Below are 25842 nucleotides of genomic sequence, written 5' to 3'. Positions count from 1 at the left end.
AGGCGGATGTAAACATATATAACGACACGTCAAATGATACAACACAATTGATACAGATCTAACGGGATGTGTGGCGTCGCGAAGGAGTTGGATCCCGGAGGTTGTCAGATGCTTATTTCAGCCACCCGATTTCAATTGGTTGCGCTAAGTCGCAGTTGCAAGTGTAATCATCCAATGCGTAAATTCATTAATCGCGCTAATCTATAAACCAAGCGGCCGCTTGTGTAACTCCGCCGAATGCTGCTGTATCTTTTACTTGCACCGTCCGTCTATGCACATCTAAGAGCTGAAGGTCTTGAAGATCTCCTCAATGGGCTTGAAGTCCTTGGGGCCGGCGTCGCCGGTCTTGCCGCCAAAGACGAGCTGGGCGTTGAGCTTCCAGCTGGCGGGGACCTTCCACTCGGCGGCGACCTGCTGGTCGACGAGGGGGTTGTAGTGCTGGAGGTTGGCGCCGAGGCCCTCGGCCTCGAGGGCGGTCCAGAGGACGAACTGGAGCATGGCGTCGGACTGGGTGGCCCAGCCGGGGAAGCGGTCGGCGTAGAGCTGGAACTTCTCCTGCATGCCGTTGACGACGTCCTGGTCCTCGAAGAAGAGGACGGAGCCGGCGGCGCCCTTGAACATGGCCATCTTGCCCGCGGTGCCCTCCCACTGGTCGGTGGGGACGATGGCCTTGAGAACGCCGGTGGCGATGTCCCAGAACTTCTCGTGCTCGGCGCCGTGGAGGACGACGACGCGGTTGGACTGGGAGTTGAAGGAGGAGGGCACGTTGGCGAGCGCCGTCTTGACGATCTCGTCGATGCGCTCCTTGGAGATGGGCAGGTCCTTGGAGAGGGGGTAGTAGGTGCGGCGGGCCTTGACGGCGTCGAGGAAGGCGTTGGCGTTACCGGACATTTTGAAGATGGTTCGGGTGGTGGAAAAGGGTCTTGAGGTTTTGGTGGTTGTGGTGGTGAAGAGTGGACGAGCGAGTCTGCGAGTTGCTTGGAATGCTGTTCGGCTGATGGAGATCATGATTCTTTCCTATTTCTGAGGAGAGAGGAAGGCCTGCTTGGTTATATACTGCGACCTGAGCTGCTGCTGCTGCCACCTGTTTTCCGGAGCGTCTCAGAAACCATTGGAAACCCCCCACATCGACAGCGCAGCAACCAGCATGAGAGCTCCAAGATGGCGGGGTTCTAACGCATTGGATCCTACCTAGGCAAACTTGGCTCCGTTCTCCAGCCGGGCCTTCAGGCGTCCCGATCATCAGACGGGGAACCTTAGACGGAACTGGGACCCCCATCGCGGGACTGCCGCCCATGACTGGCGGCTTTGCATTGCGCTCGGGCGCGCGGTACCGGGAAGCGTGCCTGCACTGGAGGCTGGCCGCTGAGCAAATGGTGTGGTAATCAGGGATTCGATTACCAATGGCAGAGCAAGCACGCAAAGCACGCAAAGCACCCGGCAGCACAATCGATAACGTGCTCCTGCCCCATCAGAGAGTGTCCCTCTGGCGGCGGATCTTTTTCGACAGCAGCAGCGGCGCTGAAGAAGACGATCCCTGTCTGTTCCTGCCGCTTGGCTTGTTTGGGCAAGGCGGCGATGACAAAGCGGGCAGACCGCGGCTGACATCATTCTTTTGGCGGGGTACCTGCTCGTTTCCTCAGAGGTAGCATCTGCGTATTCTTCAGCTCACCTTACTCGCCATCGGCCGAGTTTCGGTACAGAAACTCTACCGATTCATTCTTGAGTTCTTTGTTCAAACCCGGCTAAAAAGCAAAAGCGGATGGTTAAACAAACAAACAACACAAATGGCCCGGCTGGGCGACCGCGCGGGATTGCGAAACCACTGCAGTGCGCACCCACGAAAATTCTAGAAGGGTGCCCCGCGGCCCCCAACACCCCTCGCTGGGCGGTGAGAGTACTACCACACCTTCAGTCATCCATCAATCAGCTTCCACGCCTCCAACCTCCCGCCAGATCTCAAGCGCCAATACTGATGGCAGGCCCTACACTACCATGGCCATGCGCCTGGCGGCTACTGCACCACTCTTCCAGATGTCCCGCTGCAATAAGCACCCTAATGAACCCACCCACTGGGAGCTCGTTGCTCGGGCGACCTGACCCTCACGGTCATCGAATGATGCCCGCGGCCGCCAGCTTTCGGGCGGTGTGAACTTGTCGTGCCGCGAGGAACGCCCCCCGTGCTCTCTCCCGCGCGGCTCGGAAACGTTACAGCGACCCGACGACCGTGGCTGCATTCACAAAGACGAGCCGCATGCTTACATATCTGCAGGTGCAGCCGTCTGGAGGATATGTAATCGAAGCGCGCGATTCAATCCTCAGCGCATCGCTCTTCTCGTCAAGCTCCCCTCCCCTCCGCGCGCGCGCGCAGTCCCTTTTTGGGCAGGGAACGGTGGCGCTGCGATGACTGGCAGCTGAATAAGCTCCCGCGCGGGACAATCCACCACACCTTGGCCCAGCGCGCCCACATCTCGATGGCGCCGGTCGTGCTGTGACCACGGACCCACTGCTGGCTTCTGCTGGCGGCCATGGCCGGAATCAGTGATCGGAGGGCGGATTGGGTTCCGATTCGGAATTATAATCGTTTCCCGCCGGAATTACAATAACGGGACGACGAACTCGGTCCGAAGGCCGTCTGATGTCGTGGCCGGAGCACTCCAGCGGCCGGTCACTAAGGGGGCCTTGGACGGAGACACCCCGTCGGGCAAACGTTTGAAGCCGGCGTCCGGAGTGTGAAATGCCAGCGTGCGCCCCCGGTCTTGGCGCCGACCATGAGGCTTCACGATCCGGAACACGGCCTGTGAGCGACCAGACGGTCGGTCTTCCGGATGGGTGTGATTGGAGTGCGGCCTCGGGGTAGGAGTCGGCGCCGGCACACCTAGGCTAATCCCACCGGCCGGCAGTGCTCACCAATCTCGGTGATGATGCTCCCCAGCCCGACCCAGCATTATGTCCGCGATGCGTAGGACTAGTGAGAATTCACCGAGGGCTGCCTCAACCACGACGGTTGATGAAGCCGCTCCATGTAAACTCCGAGGCCGGGCAGGTATTCACGTGAATCACGCATGAGATGGACACCAGCATCGCTTAAGAATCAGTCAATGACACTACATATGTACTCAGCGCTCAGCATCAACGCCTGATCCAACGAATGCTTGCCAGTGGCCCAGGACCGTCTTAGATGCAACCCATAGCCAGTAACCCCGTGTGAAATCCCTGTCTCGCAACAGTACAAGTCTTGCATACAAAAATCAACCCACCCGAAACGCCGTCTAGGTGCCTTTTTCCCGCGTGGTATGTTAACCACCCATGCTCTCGTATTTTATTTTTCGTCGCCAGGCGCGGCTGGATGCTTTTAAACATCTTACGTCCGATGACCGAAGCCGTTCCCCGAAAAAGCCGAGTCCGCGGCACAGCAGTGATCGACCGCGTCAGCAGTCAGGCGCCCCATTCATAAACCGCTGCCCCCGAGTCACACTCTTCGGGACATGCGGGCACTGCGTCTGCATATAAAGGTTGCGGCCCCGCCTTACCACGTCTCCGCGATGTACTGGCCGGCCTCCTTCTTCAGCTCCCAGTACTTCTTGGCCTCCTCTCGCTCCAGGTTGCCCTTCTGCATGGCCACGTCGACGAGCGCATCCTCGACGCCCTCGCCCATGCCCCTGGAGCTACCGCAGACAAAGACACGACCGTCGACGGCGTTGGCAATATACCAGACGAGATCCGCCTGATTCCGCACCTCCTCCTGGACGTAACGGCTCTCACCGCGACGGCTCTGCACAACACGCTTGACCTCGTCTTCGTGCACGCCCCACTCGCCGCTGTAGATCTCGTCGACGAGCGAGTCTCTGATGCCCTGGAGCACCCAAACCTTGTTGGCGCAGTTGGCCGTCTTCAGACGACGCTGCACGAAGCCCCTGAAGGGCGCGATGCCGACACCGGCGCCGATGAGCAGCATGGGACCGTCGGACACGAACTGCTTCGCGAGCGGGTTAGCCATGAGGCCCTTGAACATGGGAATGTACACCTCGGGCGTCTCGCCGGCGGCCTTGGCCTTGAGCCATCTCTGGGCCTGGCGCTCAAAGAAGCCGGAGCCGATACCGGTGCGGAGACCGCGACGCCAGTCAGCAGTCTCATGAACCGTGACGGCAATCTCGATCAGCCGGTGGACCTTGCCGTCGCGCGTCTTATAGGCGTCGTGCGGGTCGTTGGAGAGCGAGTAGAAGCGGGGCATCAGAGGGTTCAGGACCGACAGCAGCAGGTCCAGGGGCGGGTGCGAGCTGGGGAATGCATTCAGGAGCTGGGACAGGGAGACGTGCGGGCCGGTGCGGAAATCGCAAAAGACGCCCTGGCCCTCGGCGGCGCAGAGGTAGGTCAGGAGCTTCTTCTCGTTGGGGTCCGCGGCGTACTCAGCCAGGATGCGGAGGAGCTGCTTGGTCGGGGGGTACGACTGGATGTCGGAGCACCAGGTAAGCAGATCACGGCGAGTCGTGGCCATCTCGCGGGCCTGATCGTCGCCCCAGACGGTCGGCCAGCGGCCCCGGGTCGTCTTCATGAGCACCGGCTTGTCGCGGATGAAACGGGGAATCATCAGGGCATCGAAGACGTCATCGACGCAGGCCTTGTCGTTGGGGGCCATCACACCAATGGCGCCGCCGACTCTGAAGTCCATGTCCTCCTCGCCGGGGTAGCTTGTGATGTCGAGGTCGAAGTGGTAAGTGCGCTTCTCGGCGCCGGGCTTGGTCAGCTCGCGGGTCGAGTCGATGCGGGCGGCGTAGACATGGTAGGGCGGGTGGGGCTGCACGAACTTGGGCGGCTCCCTCGTGGTGTCGATACCGTCGAGTGTAAAGTCCTTGAACTTGCTCTGCAAGGTGGCGAGGTCGTCCTTCGGGGTGTCAGCACCCAGAGAGATTGCCGAATCTGTTGGCGAGGGCACGTTGACGGTAGACCTCGGTACTGGCTCGAAGAAGACAGTCTGCTCGGGCATCTCGGCAATGTTGGTAAGGGTCGTAGGGATCTCGCCGATCTTGAGCGCGAGGCTTTTGTATGCGTCATTGTCGGGGAAGGTGATGGCCTCGTACTCGACGCCCTCCTTCTTCTTGCCCAGCTTCATGCAGCAGCCGCCACCGCAACATCTCTGGATCAACTCGGCGGTGGACTCGCCGGTGATGCGCTGGATGTCTGCGGGGCTCTGAGCAATGAGGCGTGTAGAAGCGCGTCGTCTGCGGGGAGGCTGAGGCTCTTCATCTTGATCCTCCGACTCTTCGGAGTAGGTAAGCGAGGGGGCAGCCGAGGGCGCAGAAGGCTCCTCGGGAATGCAGCCGCTGGTAGAGCCAAGCAACGACGAGGCCATCGCAGTGGTGGCCATTGTGCTGTGCATCGCGAATGTGTTGTGGTTGTGGTTGTTTGAGTGGCGGATGTGATGACCTACGCGACTGTGGTGTGCGACAGGGGGGTTGGAGATTTTCGCGTGGAGGATGGCGTAAAGTGGTCGCGAGTGGTGGCAGTAGTGGAAGGATCGGGGGGCGGATAGTCAGTAGTTATTTAGCATGCTGAGGCAGCGTGTGTGTGTGTGTATTGACGTTTTCGAGCAGTGCGTGCGTGCTTGGTGACTGAAACCGGTGGGTGAATTCTTGATCAGATAACTCTGATCAGATAAGCGGAAGTCCGTTGTTATATCAGCGAGGGGAAGCGAAAGGAAAAAAAGGTTGATTCAGGCGGGAGGAAAGGAAATAGATGTAAGGTTTTGGGCGTGGAGGTCGATGAGGTAAAAACGGAGAGGGCCCGTCTTTGGCCTGGAAAAGAAAATGGCCCTTGAATTTGTCGATCTCGAGCCAAGGACGTCGTAGCTCCTCGTACCCGTACAGTACCAAGTTGATTCTGATTTTTCTTGCCTTTTTGCTACGCAGCTGGTATTTTTTTTGCAGCGGCGAGGAGGCAGAATGCAGGCAATGGGCATCGGCAAGGCGACAGAGGGTGCAGCAGGGAAAAATGACAGTCGAAAAGTCTCCGTTTTTGGGCAGACTGGGGGCCCTGGAATGCCCCAGTTAGGCCTAGCCGCCACCGGCGTCGACGAGCGGGCGATGGTACCGTGACCCTTGACTGGCCGCAGCCGGACAGTGTCCTGGTCTTTGGAGGGACACTGTCTTTCCCCGAGCATCTTCGGGGGCTGCCTTCAGCGTCCACAGCGCTGTGTCGGTAGACTTTTGGGGATTCTTGGCGGCGGTGGGAGTGGGCCGCCGGCTACCATGCATCGGGCTGGGCTGGATTAGTGGGCACTTCAATGACACCAACGACCTGGCATGATGACCAAGGGATTCGCCGAGTTGTCTGATGTATTACACGAGCACAAAAAGCAATACGGCAGGCTGAACATGGCCCGCCGCATTCCAGCACAGGCGCCATCGTCAGCATTTGTCTGTGCTGTGTCACAGTTATCAATCGCATCGCATCAGTGCGTGCCTTGTCTTTGCTTGGAAAGGTGAAGAGCAAGGAGCATGAGGGGCAAGGACGACGTGTCCGATGTCGCTTCCATGCCAGTGATAGAGTTGGCTACTGCGTCAAGTTGGGCAGTCATGCTCCTGCTGCGACTGCCATATCAGCTGCCGCAGCCACTGTCATCCATCACTGCCACAAATAACCTAAACCACGGACTATGGCAAGTGCATTGGATCGGTGCTCCTATCTTTTCTCCTTCCACATTCCGATCCGCTCCTTCCACCCCACCTCTCCCCTTTTCAGGGCAACTTACCCGCGCCTCATTGCCCCTTTGCCGGCTGTTCTTGCCCGGGCTGCTCCTGCTCACAGTGCAGAAACGAGCCGGGCGTGCCCTTCCCCCATTTTCGAAAATCAACCGAGGCGTTCCTGCCCCGAGCCGGCACCCGGGAAGAATTAGAGTCACTGTGAGGTGCCCTCCACACCCACATTTGTTGAGGTGGGCAGTCGCTGCTGCTGCACCGCAGTGGACTCGTCCCGCACCGCTGGAAAATGCGACGACTGGCATCTCGCGAAACCCTACATCGGCACCAACACGGTGAACAAGCGTGTGGGGTTTTGCCATCACCAGATGCGCTAGACTTCATCATGCTGCACTCCGGGTTCGCTGACCATTGAGACGACGCCCATTTCGCCATTCCCCCTCTCAATCACGCTCTCCACGATGCTCTGCCTGCCATCTGCCGCCGCCATCTCAGTCGTGCAGCCGCTACGCACGATGAGGTGGCCGCATCCATGATCCTCCACCTCAAGTCTAACGAATACGCCCTAATTCAGCTCCGCCCGAGGAGCAGGAGCACTCCGTCGACGGTCAACGGGATAGGGGGAAGAGGAGCTCCGTCTTGCGTTTTCTTTTACCGTCCACAGCATTGTTACGCTATCGCAACGTCGCCGGCATATCAACATGCCCTACGTACCACGCTACGCACTCCCAATCTATACCGTACAGTGTGGCCCAGCACGTTGGATCAGCCACCCCGGCGTCGTGTGCTCCCTCGGTTGCAGACGGTACGGTTCGTCCGGGACAGCGGCCCCCCGACTTTTCCCATGGGCTCAGCCCCGTGTGTCGACGAGGCCACGGCTAATGAAGCAATCTCTCTCCGCGCACCACGCTCGTTCGATGACACGGCACTGACAAAAATAACAGGTCAATATCCTATTCATGCTTCCTCACCGCTCACCGAGCATCAAACGATATACACAAGCATAACCAGTTCCCGGGAAATCTCTTTCACTGTCAGACCACTACCCGTCCCATTAGCCGCTGAGTCGCCACTGGATTCCGTCACTTTCCACCCCCGATCCAGCCCCTTGACACTGTCTCGCACACTGTCTTCCGATGCCAGTCGCTCAGTGGATCTCCGTCTGATGCGTGCCAATTGTTGCGCATCAACCGTCATTCCACGGCCCAGCCCAAGCACCTTCAACGGCAGTGTTGGCTCACCGCTGACGAAAGAAACCCTCGGAATGCGACACTGCACACCCGCGGAAGGATTGGGGAAAATTCGCCGGTTCGCGCAGAACGGCTGCTTGGTACGGCCACCCAGCCCGCGACCGAACCGAGCAATTCCGTCCTCGACCCTCCACGTGCCCTTTGCTGCTCCAGTCCTGCTCCAGCGCCGCTCCGCTCAGCACCCGTATCTCGAAAGTGGACGGCAGCTGCCACTCTTGCAGGCTCGGCCCCGTCGGTGTCCTCCGCCGTCCGCTGCCGTGATAAGCTACCCGCGCGTCACGCATCCACGTCACAATCCCTTCATTGTGCGAATACGGCATCTGTTGCCAACACAAACATCACACGCCAATTGAGTGGCCGCTCCAGACCGAGGATCGCCGCAAACAGGTCCAATTGCCCAACGGAATTCCGACCCTGCCGTCCGATCCCTGTCCGTGACCTTCGTCTAATCACCCTGTCTAGTCAGGTTTGACTTTCTTTTTGTCTCTGGTCAAACACGAAGCCACAATCTTATCGCCGGTTATCAATCTCATCAAATCAATCGCATCTAATCTGATTTCATCTCCGACACCGGTCACACCGCAACTCCCTGAAGCCACGTCAATCCTCCCAACGCAAACGCCAAACCTGAGATTCTCGGCCTGTTGTGGCCAGGACCCGCTCGTGTCTCCCTACGCCAAGTCAGTGTCGGATCCTCATTTCTACGCGTTTGTCGACGCTGGCCTGGGCTAGCTGCTCCACAAGACACCTATCACGGTTCGCGGCCCAGCGACACGGCATGGGCAAGCATGGGTTCGATCTGATAACTTTATTCGCTTGTCTCTCATCAAATTGATTGCCCGATCAACGCCTCGCTACGTCGGCCACCCATTCAACCGCTCACCTGATCGGAAAGGCAATTTTCCACCGTAGCCCTGTCTCATGCGCCCAACCACATTTCGCCGGCTCGCAGTCCTGCCTCCCCGGTGCCCCAACTGGGCTTCAGACTTTGTAATAGAATCTTATTTGCGGTTGCGATAGGCGCTAAAAAATTTCAAATGACAGCCAGAACTGTCGTCGGGCATATCGCTTCTGGTCGACGTCAGCCGCATGCCTCCAATCGACGTTCCCGTGCTCCCAATGCCAGTCTGCAGCGTCGTTGCTTTTCTCGCACCCGAGACCGCCTTCGAAAGTACCTGCTGCGTAGCCATCACGTCAAGCTGATCCCAACAATCAGACCCTTGAAATATTCAGGCCTCCCTGTCCGCCCCAGCATCCTCGCCTTCACACGTGAAGCTCCCTCCAGACAGTCCACCGGTCCGTCGATCTCTCACAGTGCAAAGAACTGCCACTTGACTCTCCACACCGATGGGAACGCCGCTATGAAAAGCACGCGTTCCTGCGTTTCCGGGGACATTGCCCTAGCTGCCGGTCTATAGAGGCCCCTAGCTCGAACCAAGTCTGGCTTTGTTGCGACCGCTGCCCGGTCATTTCGGGTCGCTTCCGGGACCGCTTGTCTGGACTCATACGATGCCAGCCTTCTTCTTCCAGCCACTTGGTTGAAACAGGCTGTCGTCGAGCCCCTGGCTCGCAATCATTTCGACACGTTCGGAGAGCTTCTGGAAGCCGGAGAACCGAGATGACGGTCATATTTGTCGATCTGGCCTTCCCATGTACCGCAGGCGTCCTCCGTTCATCGACCGATCAAACTCGGACCGAGCAGCTCGGCACTCGCACGAAGAGCTTAGGAGATTCGCTGTAAGCTCGGTGAAACGGTCAAATTGCCGCGCTGGTGGCGTTGGCTTGCAGATGTTAGCCCGGCGATGTGTCCCTGACACGCTGCTCGAAATGTTGCAACTGGCACCCGGATCAGTTCGTTGATGACTGTAATTCCAGTTCCAATGCCGCCGGTTGGTTGTACAGCATGGTGAAAGGAGACAATTTGCGCCGCCCCAATCATCTGCCCGAAGCAACGTGTACCATGGCATCAACTTGGCTTCACGTGTGGACGGAATTGCATTGATACAGCAAGTATGAATGGTTGCTGAGACCAGGAAGCAAATACAAGCAGCCCCCTCGTCATACTCTGGCATGAAAGCTCGGGCTTCTTCGTCTACGACCTTCCTCGATTTATTTACTGCCTCGCACTTCCGAAGAAGAGACGGAATTGCTAGTCAACATATGCACGTCGAAAGTCAAGCCTGACTAACGGAACGCAAAGGAAAAAGCAAGCACGTCGAAAATTCTCGGAACAACAGCTGCAGGGTGGCATGATGCTTTTGCGCCTTCCAGACCTGCATAGGCCAGTTACATCCCGTTCGTCCAGAGTCATCAGCACTTATGTTCATCAAAAGTCATTGATGTATTGATACGGCCGAGTTGCCGACCCGAGCCATTCCGACGAGGGATTCCCGGGCCGCGGACCAATTTGTCGAGTGGCGGTTGAACGAAATGAGAGCGCTCAATTCAGCAGTCGGGAATTGATGCTTCGGCCGTTGGCGTGCCCATGCGTCACCACCACACGCCAGCAACAGGGCATTGTGAGGACATCTCCAAACCATTTCATCTGCTCAGGTCGACAGCCCTGTCTTTGAATAGCCAAGGAGGCCATGCGAGTGCAGGGCGGCCGGAAACCGAAGATGGCTGCGATCCAGGAATAGCACGCATCCAAGACGCGCGTCCCCGCATTCTACGCGGCAGTCGGATCATCTGGAGGCACGAGAACAGCAGATAATTCTCCGACAGTGAGGAGATTTGCGTTTTGCTCAATGGTCGAGCTGGCCCGTGTCGTAGAAACCCTTCTCAGCCGTCCCAAAGAGCGGTGGTTCTCTTCCCGCATTGGTTCCCGCAGTCAGGGTCTCACACTCGCGCGATGCACCATCATGGGCCACGAGTCGGTGAGTTTTTGACACGAGCGTCGAAGAAGGTTTCCTCGATCACGTTTTGTTCTTTGGAACCGCACACAAAACTGCCAGTGGGCATTGACTGTCTCGACGGCGCGTCGAGGCCTCTGTTTTGAGACGGCACGACGCGGTCACAAGCTTCGGAAACCAGTCTCAAGTTTAACCAAGCCATCGGGTATTGTTTCCACCCGCAACAGCTCGGTGCCAGTCAGCCCGTCCCCCGAGTCAGGCCCGGAAGGCGCCCAAATATCAAAAAAGAACAACGCAAATCGTGAGACGGACCTTACGTCGACGACGACCTCAAAAAGCTGGACGATCAGGGAATCGAACCCTGGACCACTCACATGCTAAGCGAGTATTATACCACTAAACCAATCGCCCGTATGATGATCTAGCCCGGACTTGAACCGGAGACCTTCAGTGTGCCAGGCGAGGGCATTCAGAGAACCGCTTGACCTGTTAAACTGACGTGATAACCAACTACACCACCAGACCAGTTGTTGTTAAGGGCCTCGTGGGCAGGAAACCACTTAGGGCAGCGCATCGTGAGCTGGGCGGTGGGCGGAGCGGATGGGTGGGGTCCAGGGTCCAGGGCTAACGTAGAGATTCCAGATGGCTGGAAGAGAAGACGGCCGAACTCGAATCTGTAAAGGAGTGCAATCGCAAGTTGAGTTGTCTCTGCTCTTATGCCATGCCTGCAGGAGGCTGACTCGGCCGTCTGACCTCAATATGCTGTCGAAGAGGTTGCAAAAGACAGTCTTGCACGACTAATGACATGGGCGATGTGGGCAGAAGTGGAGGAGGCATTATATTGCTCATTGCGTGCGGCGGATTCCGAAGATCGTGGCGGACATAGCTCAGTTGGGAGAGCGTCAGACTGAAGCGGATTACGATCCGAGAAACTTCATTCAATCAATCTGAAGGTCGTGTGTTCAATCCACACTGGCCGCATCTTCATCTTTTGCCAAACGCGCATTCTCTTTTGGAGCATTCGGTGTGGGGCCACGACGTTTTTGTCAAATGTCGTTTCTGGAAACATTTTCCTCGGCGTGCGTGCGTGCGGCTCCATCAACTGCGGCAACGTCACGGCCGCTGTTTTGATACCGGGCCAGACCGTTCCTGTGGCTGAGCCGCATCGAATAAACAAGCTGGCTGATGGCGACGGACGAAGCGACGCGAGGCTGGTTTATTTTTGTGCTGTGCCGTCATCAACCTGCGTCACCAGCGAATCAATAATGCTCGTCCGGTTACGTAGCCGATATTTGGGATCGGGTTCAGATGCAAAAGTTCAGGTGTGTTCGTTTGGATTTCCATTTGAGGGAAAGGCGCATAATGCCATGTCGAGAAGGCATCCCCCAACGAGTCCGGTCAGTGCCCTCCACAAACATCAGCCCAAGTCGCGCATTGTAGCAGTGAAGCCGCGAGACAATGTCTATCAGAGACTGTTGCGGGCCATCTGACCAAGGCGCAGGACGGACCGACGGCGGCCGAACCGCTTCTTGTTTTCAGATCCAACCCGTTTGCCAGTCACATCGCGGTCGTTGGCCGGCACTTGAGACTGTGAAAGAAATCCCACGGGGTTTTGTGCACGCACTCCTCCTCGGAGCCGACGACGGCACCGCTCCCGCCTGGGGTGGCTCAAATGTGTAACTGCAACAAGCTTCTCGCCGGATACCGTCTTGGCGGAGAGAGGCCCGCATGGTCATGGGGAGGGAGCTGTGGCATAATAGGTGAGCATGTTTTTCGACGCCCATCACTCGACGACGGCCCCGACGATCCTGAAGCGGGGTTCCAGGAGAACCAGAACGACGACCAGGAACAGGCCGCCTCCCTGACGTGGACTGCGTGTCGTACGCGCTCAAGGTTGCGGGAGCCAGGTTTCTAGCGTGTAGATTACCGTGCAGATCCATTCGATTCCTCATTGTTTGGAGAAGTAGGGCGGCATGCACTCGCGGCCACCAGCGCAAACCGCCTGGCCTGAAGTCCGGTAGCAGATGGGCAGGCAACTGTGCATCGCCATCCCTGCGGCTCGTTGCTGCGGCGGCGGCGGGCAACTGCTAGAACACATGGATGGAATGAGCCGGCGACGATGACAGGCAAGCAAACAGCTAAGCATTGCGGGTTGTCGTTTAATCCTGCCTTGCGGAGGGTGACCCCTGTGCCTATTCTTGGACATCATCTTGGCAGGCCATGCGTTTCTCTTGGGAGCCGAGGGCAGCGAGGCCCTGGATAATGTTGCTCCTGCTGGCGTACTCAGGAGCACGGGGGCTTTGAGGTGCAGGTTTGATCAGTCGCAGGGAATGGGGATGACGACGGCGCCCATCCAAGGCCCTCCTCACCCCTCCAGGGCGGACGGAGACAGCGACGCCCATGCCCATGGCGGCCGCAGAGACAGCCCAGCGGCAGGTTCCGAGACGCAGGGCTGTTGATATGTCGTGGGATGCTTGATGTCGTTTGTACGGCAGCGTAGGCGTTCTGGGGCGCGGCTCAGGCGAAATCCTTGGGCCGCGAGAGATGTCGGACTCTTTTGTTTAGAGTTCAGAACTTGGCTTGCAGCAAGATCTATAGGCTGGTTCATTATCGAGTGTGCGAATCTCGGGTTTGCCAGAGACGTTGCGTTGCATTGGTGGAGGGGGGTCGGGAGGAACAGGACCAGGGCAGATCCGAGGGAAAGGAGGTCCGCGCAAGCGTCGAAGAAGCTTACTGTGAAGCGTATAGTTGGTTCTTGGGAGTCGTGGGCGGCGCTTCGAGAAGGTGGGTTGAGGTCAGAAGATGGTCGGAGATGGGATGAATGTGGAGGAGTTGCGCTACACTAACAATTTCTGGCGCGTCTCGGCCAGTAAGCGAGCCGAGAAAGCCCCTGTCGGGCCAGCATCCGTGCCAGAAGGGGCAGGTGGGGAAGGTACACCGAGGTATCCCATTGGCCGTGATGAGGCTGAAGGATACTTGGGGGTAGGTACTGTAGGGGCCTCTCGCCCCTGGGAGAGGGATTACCTAAGACACCTGTCTGAGACGTTGGTACCTCGCATTTTGGTTACAGAATACCTTATCTTGATCTTTATCTTATCCGATCACTTATGCCATCTACCTTGCTTGACGAAGGAGACCAACAACGGGCAATAGACCACCGGGCGGATGATTCGACTGCGCCTAATTGCCACAGCGCAATGACGGCTAATCAAAACATCTGCATCAACAGCAGCAACATGAACATGTTTGGGGCTCTTTTTCTCCTTCGAGGCACGGGGTGGGCAGCAAGCTAAAAATCCGGAGGTGGCTGCTCCCGAACGACTCCTGTTGACCATCCATGTTTCAGATGCGCCTGGCAAGTCCGCGAAACCGCCAGAGACGCCCAAGGAAGCAGAAGTCGATCACGTCCCAGTCGGTCCAAACTCCCAAACCCTCCAGATTTCACCCAGCGTGCCCGGCCCAGGCGCAAGGTCAAGCTTAGCGGTCCCTGCCTTTGTCCTGGGTCCTCCAGGTCACAGGTCGCCAGGCCGCCGCCCGGATGGATACCGATGGGAGGAGGTCGGGAGTGGCTTGCGTAGCGTCCTGCGCTGCTGTCGGGAAGGAAGCGGGAAGGCCTGCTTTGCGTTGCATGTCGTCTGTGTTTCTGGTGTGTGCACTTGCGCGCGCCGCCGTTGCTGCTGATGCAAGGTACACACTGCGATGCAAACAGGCACACGCAGACAAGCATCGATTTCCGACTTTTATCCTTTTTACCCCTTCCCTCTTTTTGTCTTTCGTTCGTCTTTTGCTCCTTGGATTTTACTTTTATCATTGTAGAGCCCCGTCCCTTTGCACCGTCGCTCGCGTCTGGGCTTCTGATTTCTTCCTGGACCAAGGGTAGCACGACGGACACGGTCAACAACGCTCCGCAAACCGAACTCGACGACGACGCTGGACGACGCTTGCGAGAGAGACAGAGAAGAGTGACGGGGACGACGGACGGGCAACGCGGCCACAGGAACTCGGAATCCCGACTTGGACAGCCGTCATTCGTCCTTTTTGACTTTTCCCACTTCCTGGAGCCGCCAACCTTGACGCCATCATCGCATCGTCGACCCTCCGCAGGGCCTGGCTGGGTACTCTCGGATTCTAATGGCCAATGTCTTGGAGGCATACCTAAGTCGTCGCCATACTTCCCTCTCCGCCCCGGGAAGTCTCCATCAGCAGACGACTCTCCTTGCGACCTGATCTCGGTCCGAGTCCGACTTACCGCCTCGCTGGCGTTGTACCTTTCTTCTTCTGGTCGTGTTGGCGTGTTGGGTTGATACCCTGTTAGACTTGCTTTTGAGGATTGTTTTCTTTCCCTTCATCCAGCATTCCGATGAATCAGTCAACCACAATGTCGTCGATGCCCATGGAGCTGAACCTGCCCCAGGTGGTGCCGGGGGGCAAGCACATCAGCTACTACGTCGCCATCAGCGCGATGCTGGTAGTCGCGTGGCTGCTGCAATCGCGCAAGCAGAAGCTGCCCCTGCCGTTTTACAAGGCGGCAAAGACCAAGTGGATGTTTGACGCGGAGACGCTGATTCGCGACAGCTACGGCAAGGTGAGGCTCTTCAATTGCGCTAGCGGTGATCGTGGCTGACTGTGCTCTTAGTTCCGCGATACCGTCTACCAGATCAAGGCGACAGAAGGCCTGCAGGTCCTCATCCCCGCGCGACTCATCGGCGAGCTGAGAAGCCTGCCGGAAGAGGTCCTCAGCGCGACGGAGGCCGTTGACGAGGCCATGCTGAGTCGATACACCAACTTCACGCTGGGCCCCCACGCGGATCTGCTGTCGACTCTGGTCCGATGCAAGCTCTCTCAGAATCTGGCCAGGCTCGTGCCACAGCTCAAGGGCGAGCTCGAGTACGTCGTCGCCACCGAGTTTCCCGACTGCAAGGGTATGTCGTGCTCCAAACCTTGTGTGCCACGGTTCGTGCTAACCAACCTTAGACTGGACGCCAGTCAAGTTCCAGCCCTTTGCGCTGCGAGCCATCGCACGGATCAGCGGCCGGGCGTTTGTGGGATCCGACATCAACCGCCAAGAGAAGTGGATGGACATCAGCATCAACTTTGCCATCCACGTCTTCGTCGCCGTGGTCAAGATGCAGCTCTTCCCGGAGTGGGCGCGGCCCGTCGGGCAGTACATGGTGTCGGAGCTGCGGCAGATCACCAAGGACATCGACCTCGCGAGCAACATGCTGAAGCCCGTCATCGAGGAGCGGCTGCGGGATCTGGAGATGCCCAGCTGTGAGCAGACCCCCGACGACTTGATCCAGTGGCTCGTGGAGTCGCTGCCTGCAGAGGAGAAGACGGATATCAGGTCCCAGGCGCACCTGCAACTTATCCTCGCGGCTGCGTCGATCCACACGACAAACAACCTCGTCACCGACTGCATCTACGATCTCGCGGCCAACCCCGATGCGCAAGAGATGCTTCGCGAGGAGGCGCGGCAGGTGCTGGAGGTTGATCACGGGTGGGCTAGGAAAGAAAGCATGGCCAAGCTGAAGAAGCTGGACAGCTTTATGAAGGAGACCCAGCGCCTCGCCGGCAACATCAGTGAGTGGCAGTCTTTCTGTCATGGTGCATCACACTAACACGTCGCAGCCTCCTTCATCCGCAAGGTCATCAAGCCGATCGACCTGTCCGACGGCACCCACCTGCCCTCGGGCACCAAGCTGCTGGCACCGCAGGCCGGCATCTCGCACGACGAGCGATACTTTGAGAACCCCGACACGTTCGACGCGCTGCGCTTCTACAAACTACGACAGAAGTCCGACGAGGACGCCAACAGGTGGCAGTTCACCAGCATCAGCGACACCAACATGAACTTTGGCGCCGGCAAGCACGCATGTCCGGGCCGCTTCTTCGCAGGGAACGAGATTAAGATGATCCTGGCGTATTTCCTGCTCAATTACGACATCAAGCTCAAGGACGGCGAGACGAGGCCGAAGCCCATGGTCATGGTAATGAGCAAGTCGCCGGATCCCAATGCGGAGATTCTATTCAGGCGACGGACGGTGGCGTAAGGGTGAAAAACAACACAAAGGATAAACCAATCTCCACGGAGGAGACGGTAATTGAAAAAACACCACACATACGAACCATGGACAGCATTCCGTGCATACAGACACACAACCACACATCTTTCCGGCGTCGGGGCCTGGAGCTCCTGGGTCTTGGATAGGCTAATTGGAGGCTACTACCCATGGAGGAGATACCACTGTATATTAACCACAACACACATACCATACCTAGTCATGCCGAAAAGGCGACATTAGAGGCGCGAGCGGTTGTTTAGTGCGCGTTGGCCTACGGGCGAATACATGAGTTGCATTTCATTGCGGCAATGTGGTGCAGGAGGGAGGGTTTCTCGCGATGGATCATGATATGTGATTTCCATGGCTCATTCATCAAGCCTTGTTGGCTAAGCGGTATAGCGCCTCACTAGTAATGAGGAGATCGGGTGTTCGATTCACCCACGAGGCAACAGCTTGGAGTATCTTCAATCGGTCTACGATTCTTTTTTGCGAAAAGAAGATGCAGTCTTTATGGTGTTCTCACCTCACGAGAACCAAAGCTTATTTCTTTTTGACTCCCTGAGCTAAAAACTGCCTTTTAGAGTTAAGCAAGCCGCTGCCGCGCGTTTCCCCACCTCTCTCGCACGTTTCAAAAAGCTTCACAGCAATCGCGGCCTGCTTCAAACCACACGCTCACCGCCCCAAGCCAAGCCACGCCCGGCTAGGTTGCCGTACAACTTGCGGCAGGCTCTGCAATACCGATTCTCCTAAGAAAAAGCGCTTTGCTTGCAGCCAGAGCCAGCTAGCTGACCCGCTTGATCGGTTCGTAGGGCTGGGGCGAGCGATACAAGACATTCTAGCTTGCCGGGGGGCCCGGTCTGCATCGTGAAGACTTCTTTTCCCTGATCCCGGGTGCGACTTGATGACTGCTGGCCGCAACGAAGGAATACGATCGCCCTCAGTTCAAGCAAAACAACTTTCTCAAATCGCAGGGGTCAGTCATCCCTTACAAAATCAGGCTGAGCATCACCAAACTAACTCTGTACACACGCATCATGACAACATATCTCACCCCCCATCCTCGATGCAGCGCAACCACGGCGTGAGCCTGCCTATCCGTCGGTCCTTGCCGTCGGCACAGATGACTCCCAACGTGGCACCACCGCCGGCGCCCTTCCGCCCGTCGTCGACGCAAGCGATCTCACATTGGAATTTCCAGGTTTTGACGGCTATGGAATTGTACGTGCTGCTCTCTTCAGCCCTATGGTCTTTTGATTCGCCAGATTCCCCAAGGCAGCCGTCGGCGGCGCCTCCATCAGCCGCAGCCGCTTCTGAAATTCCAAAGAAAAACACCATTGCTTACAACGTCTGGTTGGCCAATTTCCGCGACGTGGTTGTTATGCGGCGCTGTCGTTTCACCGTGGTTGCAACCCGCTTCTCTGGCTGGGGGAAAGCATCGTGCCATTCGTCAACAGAGAGCAACACCAACGACGGAAAGGGGAAAAAAAAAAAGCGAAACAAAATTGCAACCCCGCGCAGCATGCAGACAATTCCCAAATCCTCATGCAGCCGAGCGGGACCTTGTGCGCGTCTGAAATCACATGCTGCGCTCCTCACCCTTTACAGACGCAGGTGCATTAGCCTCGAAGCCGATAGCGAACATGTACCCGATACCTGTCACTGCTGTCAGCACCTCTGCTCGGCCGTTCTCGCGAGTCGCCATGGCTCGTCCCGAGCAAGTGTGGGGGTTCTTTTTAGGATCCCGCGCCGCGTTAGGCGGGTGGTGTTGAGTGCTAGAACACGAGCCGAAACGGCTTCTAGCTTCGCGCGGCATGGTGCTAATTAGCACGACGTTTCCCGTGAACCGGTGGGCACATTGTGAACAGTCCCCATGTATTTCATAATATCAACACAAAAATGCAAGCCAATCCTGCGACGCGATGGAGTCCGCTAGCACGTCACCAGTCTGAAAGGGGGTATCAAAAAGCCGCCTGATGGTTGAAAAGCACATGAAAACCAGCTGCGTCCAACCCGAACAATTCTACCGATGCCGTTCTGTGTCCGCCATCGTGCTGAGACACACGCTTGCCAATAAAGCAAAGTAAACCTAGTCGCTCGCTAACAAAGTAATTTCAATAGACTTCCATCTGTCGGCCCCGCGTGTCTAACAAAACCTGTTCCTCCTCGTCTTGGACCGGCGTCTGCGATGTTGTTGATGCCGAGGGGCTCGCGACGACCTCTGCGGACACATCGCGAGTGAGGCCCTCCGCCGGGGATGCCATGCCACTACCGGTGAGCGGCCCGATAAAGTCGTCGCGAGACTTGACAGCGCCGTCCCGCCACCAGTGGAAGAGGACGTCCTGCTGCCACCGGTGCCGGTTCTCAATCCGCAGCCGGTGTTCGTGCACGAACGTCGTGTACAGGAACTCAACGGCAAGGGGCGACGTTCTCAGCTGATCCAGGAGCCACCGGGTGACAAAATCCGCCTTGTCGTCTCCCTTGAACTCGCTCATGAGCCTGGAAATGGCGTACTCCTTTTGGGCTGCGTGCAACTGCCGCTTCTTGGTCGGGTCGTTCGCCGGGAGCCTCACGGCCCGCCTCAAGTTGCCGAGAGCCGTGAGAGGTTCCGGGCGGAGCAGGTAGTCTGGGCAGGACAAGAGCTCCGGGAACCGCGGGTGTGCGACGCTCCCCGTCTTGGTCCCCAGGTCGTCGAGGGACATGTCCTCGCCAATGTCAGGGTCGAGAGCGTACGCTATCCGAAAAGAGGGATGCTTCTTCATCGCGCCGTTCTCCTCGCAGATTTGCTTCAGCCGTTTCACCTCCTCCGCCAGGCAGTCGACGTTCTCCCGCTTCTCGCGTTCTTCGCTGGGATAGCCGTCAATGAACTCAATCTCGTCTGCGTTGGGCCGCTTTCCTGCAGTCTTTTTGACCTCGATGCCGTACGCGTACTGGTCGTGGATGAGAATCAGGTCGCCGTACTCGTCTTTGGCGTTTTCCAGATCCCCGATGGCGGATACGAGGTCCTGCCACAGCGGGTGAGCCTCCTCCGTGGGCCCGTGGCGAGAGATGCCCATCAAGTCGTACGGCATGCTCGACTGCTCCGCGAGCTCGTCGTCGTCCGAATCCTCCATTTCCAATTCCTGCCCGGCGCTCGTGCTGCCGGCGGCCAAGATGCTGAAGAAGCGTGTCTCAATGTTGATGAGATCTTCCTCCTGCTCGTCCAGACTAACCTCGAGATTTTCGTAGTCCGACTCAAAGAAGTGGTAGTCGGTGCGCAATTTCTGCATGTCGGCGAATCTCTTGTCCAGGGTGTCGTCCAACGTGCCCAACGTGCTCCGCCGGCCCCTGATGAGGATGGGGCGTAGCATGTTCATGAACGCGTTGTCGGCTTCGTCTTTCCTCCGACGCAGCTCGCGGAGATGCCTGCGCCTGCCAGCCATCTCCTGTTTGATGCCGTAGACTCTCTGGCGACGCTCCTTCATGAGAACCCACAGATGCTGCACGCCGTCATCCCCTGACGAGATGGTCGATGCTACCGACGATGCGTCCGACTCCAAGCTGGGAACGGGGCTGCGAGAGTGCGCGAGGCGTGAGACCTTGTTCGTGATGACGTCTGTGATTTTCCTCCTGTCCCTCTCCACAGCCTTGCGTGACTGGACGGTGGGCATGAGGGGCGGAAAGGCCGTCCGGTTCTGCTGATTAAAGTAGTCGTCAGACTCGTCGGAGCTGGCCCCAGAGTCCGATGTGATGGGCTGCTGCCATATTTCTGTAGACAGCAACAGGGGCGGAGATGTTGGCACGGTACCAGCCAAGGGTTTCTTGCGCCGTGCCATGGGCGGCGGCGGCGGCGGCGGCGGTGGACGGGGATGTGTGATGCTTGCTGGCCGGCTCCCAGGGGGCGGCGGCGGTGGTGGTGGAGGCGGAGGTTTTGGCATGTTGGAATTTGGACCGGCATCGCGAGGCGGAGGACGCGGGCCGGGCACTCTGAACGGACCGTCATCGCGGCGGTGTGAGGAGACAAGACCAGATCGCGCCGGCGGAGTGAGCGAGTGTTCGACGATGCTGTCCGATTGCAGAGACGGACGTGATGGCGATGGCGATGGCGGGCTCGGGTCGAGCGCGACGACACCTCTCGTGGGTGTCGTGTCAGATGACCTGTCATTCTCGCCGGATGGGCCATGCCCCGACGGGCTCGATGGTAAGGACTGACGGTCGGGGGAGTCTGCGGCAGCCATGAGGACGGGCTAAGGTGCGTACTGATCGTGATATTGTTCCATTATCTGTCATCGCCTTGGGACAACGCAGCGACGACGAGTGTGACGGAGGTCCGAGGCGACGATATCTCACGAGCTGGAGAGGGATCAGTCGACGACGCGTGGGTTTGTGCCCTTGACTGAAAAAGTGAAGCGAGCGAGCCAGCGAGAGCGGCTCTGTTCGTTTGCAGGAGCCAGGAGGCTTCGTTCCCCCGGCAGGACGCGCTGCACAGCTGCTGGTACTCGCACTGCGAATGCTTTCCTCCCTGCGGACGTGCGGCAGGCAGGCTGGCTAATGAGATGCATGCCGCGGGAACACAACGTGTGCAACCCGGGATGGCCGCTGACCGAGCATCAGACAACCCAGCAACGCTGGACAGCATCAGCACAGCACCTGGCACCGTACCCGGGACACCACACGTTCTCGGTAGACGGATCCACCTGCCTCGCGGGCACTAGCCGTCTCTCCCCCTGGCGATAGGTGTGTCAGTAGCTCTGCTAATGGAGTCGCTTGCTGCCGTGGGGGGGGGGGGGGCCCCCNCCGGGGGGGGGGGGGGTCCCCGTCCCAGTCTCGGCGGTCCACCGGCTGGTGGACACAGGTGACAGTGGACGTGAAGAGTCACTAGCAGCGCGGGGTTAATCGACATCAACCCGGCTCGCTACTGGTGGGAATGGGCCACACCACTTCCACTTCTGCACCAGCAATAAACGCACCCGCACGAGAACCACAGCCTGCTTCCTGTCGTCTGCATTTTGCCATTTCCTCTTCTGCAAGTACCTGGTACCCAAATTACATCTCGCGCTGCTTACAACCTACCAGTGGCCCTGCCCGCCTTCGGGCCTTCATACAGAGGGGATGCGCAGGCCCCAGTCGTCCGCACGACACAGCGCCAGGGGTGTCACTCTAGTCTCTCCTCTGTCTGTCTCCTCTCCTGCCAGTACCTTATGAGACCACCTCACGGCGACAAGAGCTGGCGTCTATTCCGCTACGTGCTGCTCCACGTCGAGTGGGAAAGCGGATAGCGGGATGGAGAGCCATGCTCTTATCAAGGGTTAGAGCCGGAAAGATATGGCAGACGTGCCGTTCCACACCCTCTCTCTCGTTGTGCCGTTCTGTTCTCCTCCGTCCGTCTTCCATCTCTCTCTCTCTCTTCTGACTCAAGCTTGGGATCACCAACCCTCCGGCTTGGGACTGACGACCGAGGAGTGCTATGCAAGGCAACGCAATGCAGGACTTTTGCTGCTGAGATCCTATCCCACCACCACCCCCTTCTCTCTCGCCAGTCTTCGCCAGTCACAGCTCTCCGGATACGTCACGCGTTCCTGCGCAGCTGCTGCCACCAATTAAGCCCGCGGCCTGCTGCATTTATCCTCCATACGGCCCCGACGTCTCAGGCCCGACTTGCCTATCGACGTCTGATTGTCTCTTCTCTCTGCATTGCGGCTCAACTGGCCCTTTCATCAGGACCCGTTTCCTCCCCCGAGTCCCGAGCCCGACTTGCTGTGGACTCTTTCCCCCCTCCCCCCGGATCGGCACTTTTCACTAGTGGGACACACATAAAGTGTAGACCCGCGATGCCACTATGCCGAAGCATAGCTCCTCCAGTAAACACAAGTCGAAGCACGATGGCGGTGGTGGTAGCCCCTGGAGTGACTGGGTGTGGTCGGCCGAGTATTCAAAGTACTACTGCTACCGCATGAAGCGGAATGGTGAGTGGGAGCTTTAGTGTAGGAGCAAAATCTAACAGTCACAGGCGAGACTGAGTACAAGTGGGACGAGGGGGCGTCGAGTGCCCAGCCTCAGGACGAGGCCGCACCTCGCCAACAGGCCGAGATAGACATCCAGCACGGGCTGGACGACTTGTCCTTGTCAGACACTCCCGACAGCGGTTATGGCTATGCGTACGGGTCACAGGCCGGGAGTAGTCATGGTGAGTCTGCTGGCCGCGTTTTGCTACTCGGCTGACGCAACGCAGATACGACGAAGAGGAGCAAACGCTCGAAAGACCAGCCGACGGAATACGCCGAAGCCGAGCCCGACCCTTCGGGCGACCCACCCCCAACTCCCGATGAGGTTCCGCCTCTAGACCCTTTCTTCGGTGCGCAACAGGAGACCACACAGTCGGCCTATGACGCAGAGTCAGAGCGTAAGAGAACCATTGAGATTGAAGCACAAACGCTAAGCCCGTACAGCACTTGCTACTGATACAAACACTGCATACTCGACAGACTATGCGCAGGCCGATGCCTACCAGGGTATGTCCACTGCATCCGCATCGCAGGCCGTGCTAACAATCCCAGGCGATCCCCAACAGGACTTTGCACCGGAGGAGATTGAGGCCATGCGAGCGAGCGACTCCCATAATTTCGGCTACGCGAATGAAGGTGAATCGTCTACCGATTCGGGATACGGTATGGCAACGCCCTCGAACTGATAGCTGTGGCTCACACAAATAGGGGCCTACTCGCCTGAAGAGGACGACGACGGGACGGTCACACCAAAAGCATTAGGGGGGCCTGTCGGTGCCCAAGAGCTCGCTGCCTATGGCGAAAGACTGGATCCTCGTACGTGCCTTTGGTCATGGCCTGCAGTTCGCACTAACAATCAACAGGCTACAGAGTCGAACCGTCGAGCAAGTTCAAGCCTGGAGCAGTGAGTAGTCTGATACCCCCGGGCTTCTCGCGCTGACATGTTAGATCTTCAAAATCGTGTGGTCCGAGCCTCGAGGTAGCACAGCGCAAGCGGCACCGACCATGTCGGACAAGCAATCGATGAAGGACCCATGGGGCGGCCACTTCCACGTCGGACCCCGACGGTTCATCGTGGTCGCAACCGACGAGGGCCACTCGACCTGCGTGTGAGCAGACCCTGATTCCTCGCCATGGCATTCACTGACAAGTCAGGCCGATCCTCACCTACGGAGGCAGAGGCTGCAGAAAGAGCGGCGTAAAGCCCCTCAAACACGGCGTCATCCACGAGCGGAACCGCAGCGCCTACAAGCTCCCGAGAGAACCGGAACTCGGATTCCCCCCGGTGAAAGCCAGGCTCAACATTGAGGGCGAGCGGCTTTCGAAAGAGTCGCGCGTCAACTACGCAAAACTCACCACGATTGAACACAACATCAAGGTCTTCTTCATCGGCAGCATCGTAAAGGATGAAATCCCCACCATAAGGGCGAATGTCGACTACTGCTGGGAGCAAAAGTTGTAAGGGATCTCAGTGATCCTGGGTTCGACCGAACCCGACGTTTCAGCCGCCACAGCTATAAGCGATTGTGGCAGTATATTACGTTGTCGTCGAAGGGCAATCGCCCTCGACGACTTGAGTCTTCTGAAGGCTATTCTACGTTGCATCTCATGTTGCATCTTACGGATGACGATTTATGACATTCATGGATTCATGCGCCGCGATTTCGACGGCCTCACAAAACAGCACCAGCACTGGCATGGAGACAGACCATGGGAGACTGTGTCCGGATCTCTTTTACTTTTACGTATCGCATCTAGTACCAAATTGCCAATATCAATGACGAATGTCGCTGCGCCTCAATACCCTTGCCATCGGTGCCTTACAGCAAACTGCTGAAATCCTGCACATTGAAAAGCCAAAATGCCAATCACAAAGTACGTAGAGCTTCACCCCCCCACGTTCAGGTGTGGGTCGGTGAATCCGGGGCTAGTGGAGCTGAGAGCTCAAGCCGAGGCTCGGTAACCCGCCCCCGCAAACGTCACCGACCGGGGGGTCCGCGCGTTGCAGCTCCGGGTTATTAATCCCGACCTCCCCTTTCTTTTCAGTGCGTTGTCGTCGTTCATTCTTCAAACGCAAAAATGGCCGAAGCTCAATTGGAAGATTTCCCGTCCCTCTTCTCGCTCAAGGGCAAGGTCGCCGTCGTGACGGGCGGCTCCCGCGGCCTGGGCCTGCACGCCGCTTCAGCGTACGTCTGGCTCCCTGCGCGGATTCACTCTGCTAACAAACACAGCTTCCTGCAGGCAGGAGCTTCCAAGGTCTTCATCTCCTCCCGCAAGGCCGACGCGTGCGAGGAGGCCTGCAAGGCCCTCAACGCCCTCCCGAACCGCAGCCCCGGCGCCGTTGCCATCCCCGTCCCCGCCGACGCGGCCTCGATCAAGGGCGTCGAGCACCTGCTCGCCGAGGTCAAGAAGCACACCGACAAGGTCGATATTCTGTTTGCCAATGCGGGCGCCACCTGGGGACAAGCGTTCGACTCGCACCCCGACGACGCGTTTGCCAAGGTCATGGACCTAAACGTCAAGGGCGTCTTCAACACCATCCGCCTCTTCGCCCCGCTGCTCGAGAAGGCGGGCAACACGAGCGACCCGGCGCGCGTCATCATCACGGCCTCGGTCGCCGGCCTCGGCATCGGCACGCTCGGGAAGCAAGGCACGTACGGGTACAGCGCGAGCAAGGCGGCGGTCATTCACCTCGGCAGGAACCTGGCCCTGGAGCTGGCGCCGCGACACATCACCGTCAACTCCATCGCCCCGGGCTTCTTCCCCAGCAAGATGTCAAACGGCCTGCTGAAGATTGCCGGCGGCGCCGACAAGATCGGCAAGGGCAACCCCATGGGACGGCTCGGCAAGCCGGAGGACATTGCAGGCGCCGTGGTCTACCTCGCCAGCCGCGCCGGGTCCCACGTCAACGGCGAGGTCATCGCGATTGACGGAGGGTCGCTGTGGCAGCGTGGGGAGCTGAACGTGTCCAAATTGTAGAACAGTAACAATGTGTATTA

General features: G+C 58.1%; 6 protein-coding genes across 6 annotated transcripts; 3 read left to right on the top strand and 3 right to left on the bottom strand.

The window, feature by feature from the left end:
• Positions 1-279: 279 nt before the first annotated feature.
• On the bottom strand, positions 280-891 carry GCG54_00012988 (putative nitroreductase HBN1; the record flags this gene model as incomplete). The annotated part of the gene is made up of 1 exon (XM_045412851.1): positions 280-891. The coding sequence occupies one exon, from the start codon at positions 889-891 to the stop codon at positions 280-282; it is 612 nt and encodes a 203-aa protein (XP_045267509.1).
• A 2638-nt stretch (positions 892-3529) lies between these two features.
• On the bottom strand, positions 3530-5368 carry GCG54_00012987 (putative FAD-binding protein C12C2.03c; the record flags this gene model as incomplete). Its single annotated transcript, XM_045412850.1, has 1 exon — positions 3530-5368. One exon carries the CDS (start codon positions 5366-5368, stop codon positions 3530-3532), a length of 1839 nt encoding a protein of 612 aa, XP_045267508.1.
• Positions 5369-15160: 9792 nt separating this feature from the next.
• Positions 15161-16850, top strand: GCG54_00012986 (Ent-kaurene oxidase; the record flags this gene model as incomplete). The annotated part of the gene is made up of 4 exons (XM_045412849.1): positions 15161-15385; positions 15437-15722; positions 15775-16380; positions 16429-16850. The coding sequence occupies 4 exons, from the start codon at positions 15161-15163 to the stop codon at positions 16848-16850; spliced, it is 1539 nt and encodes a 512-aa protein (XP_045267507.1).
• Positions 16851-18973: 2123 nt separating this feature from the next.
• Positions 18974-20776, bottom strand: GCG54_00012985 (uncharacterized protein; the record flags this gene model as incomplete). The annotated part of the gene is made up of 1 exon (XM_045412848.1): positions 18974-20776. The coding sequence occupies one exon, from the start codon at positions 20774-20776 to the stop codon at positions 18974-18976; it is 1803 nt and encodes a 600-aa protein (XP_045267506.1).
• A 1901-nt stretch (positions 20777-22677) lies between these two features.
• GCG54_00012984 (uncharacterized protein) lies at positions 22678-24305 on the top strand (the record flags this gene model as incomplete). The annotated part of the gene is made up of 8 exons (XM_045412847.1): positions 22678-22804; positions 22849-23025; positions 23071-23241; positions 23288-23506; positions 23552-23659; positions 23707-23747; positions 23792-23952; positions 23999-24305. The coding sequence occupies 8 exons, from the start codon at positions 22678-22680 to the stop codon at positions 24303-24305; spliced, it is 1311 nt and encodes a 436-aa protein (XP_045267505.1).
• Positions 24306-24922: 617 nt separating this feature from the next.
• GCG54_00012983 (Rhamnolipids biosynthesis 3-oxoacyl-[acyl-carrier-protein] reductase) lies at positions 24923-25822 on the top strand (the record flags this gene model as incomplete). The annotated part of the gene is made up of 2 exons (XM_045412846.1): positions 24923-25029; positions 25075-25822. 2 exons carry the CDS (start codon positions 24923-24925, stop codon positions 25820-25822), a joined length of 855 nt encoding a protein of 284 aa, XP_045267504.1.
• Positions 25823-25842: the final 20 nt, after the last annotated feature.

This window comes from Colletotrichum gloeosporioides, assembly GCF_011800055.1.
Source record: "Colletotrichum gloeosporioides strain Lc1 chromosome Unknown consensus_21, whole genome shotgun sequence".
NCBI classification, from domain to species: domain Eukaryota; kingdom Fungi; phylum Ascomycota; class Sordariomycetes; order Glomerellales; family Glomerellaceae; genus Colletotrichum; species Colletotrichum gloeosporioides.
Note: the sequence above shows the minus strand (reverse complement) of the source record. Positions and strands in the feature narration are given on the sequence as shown.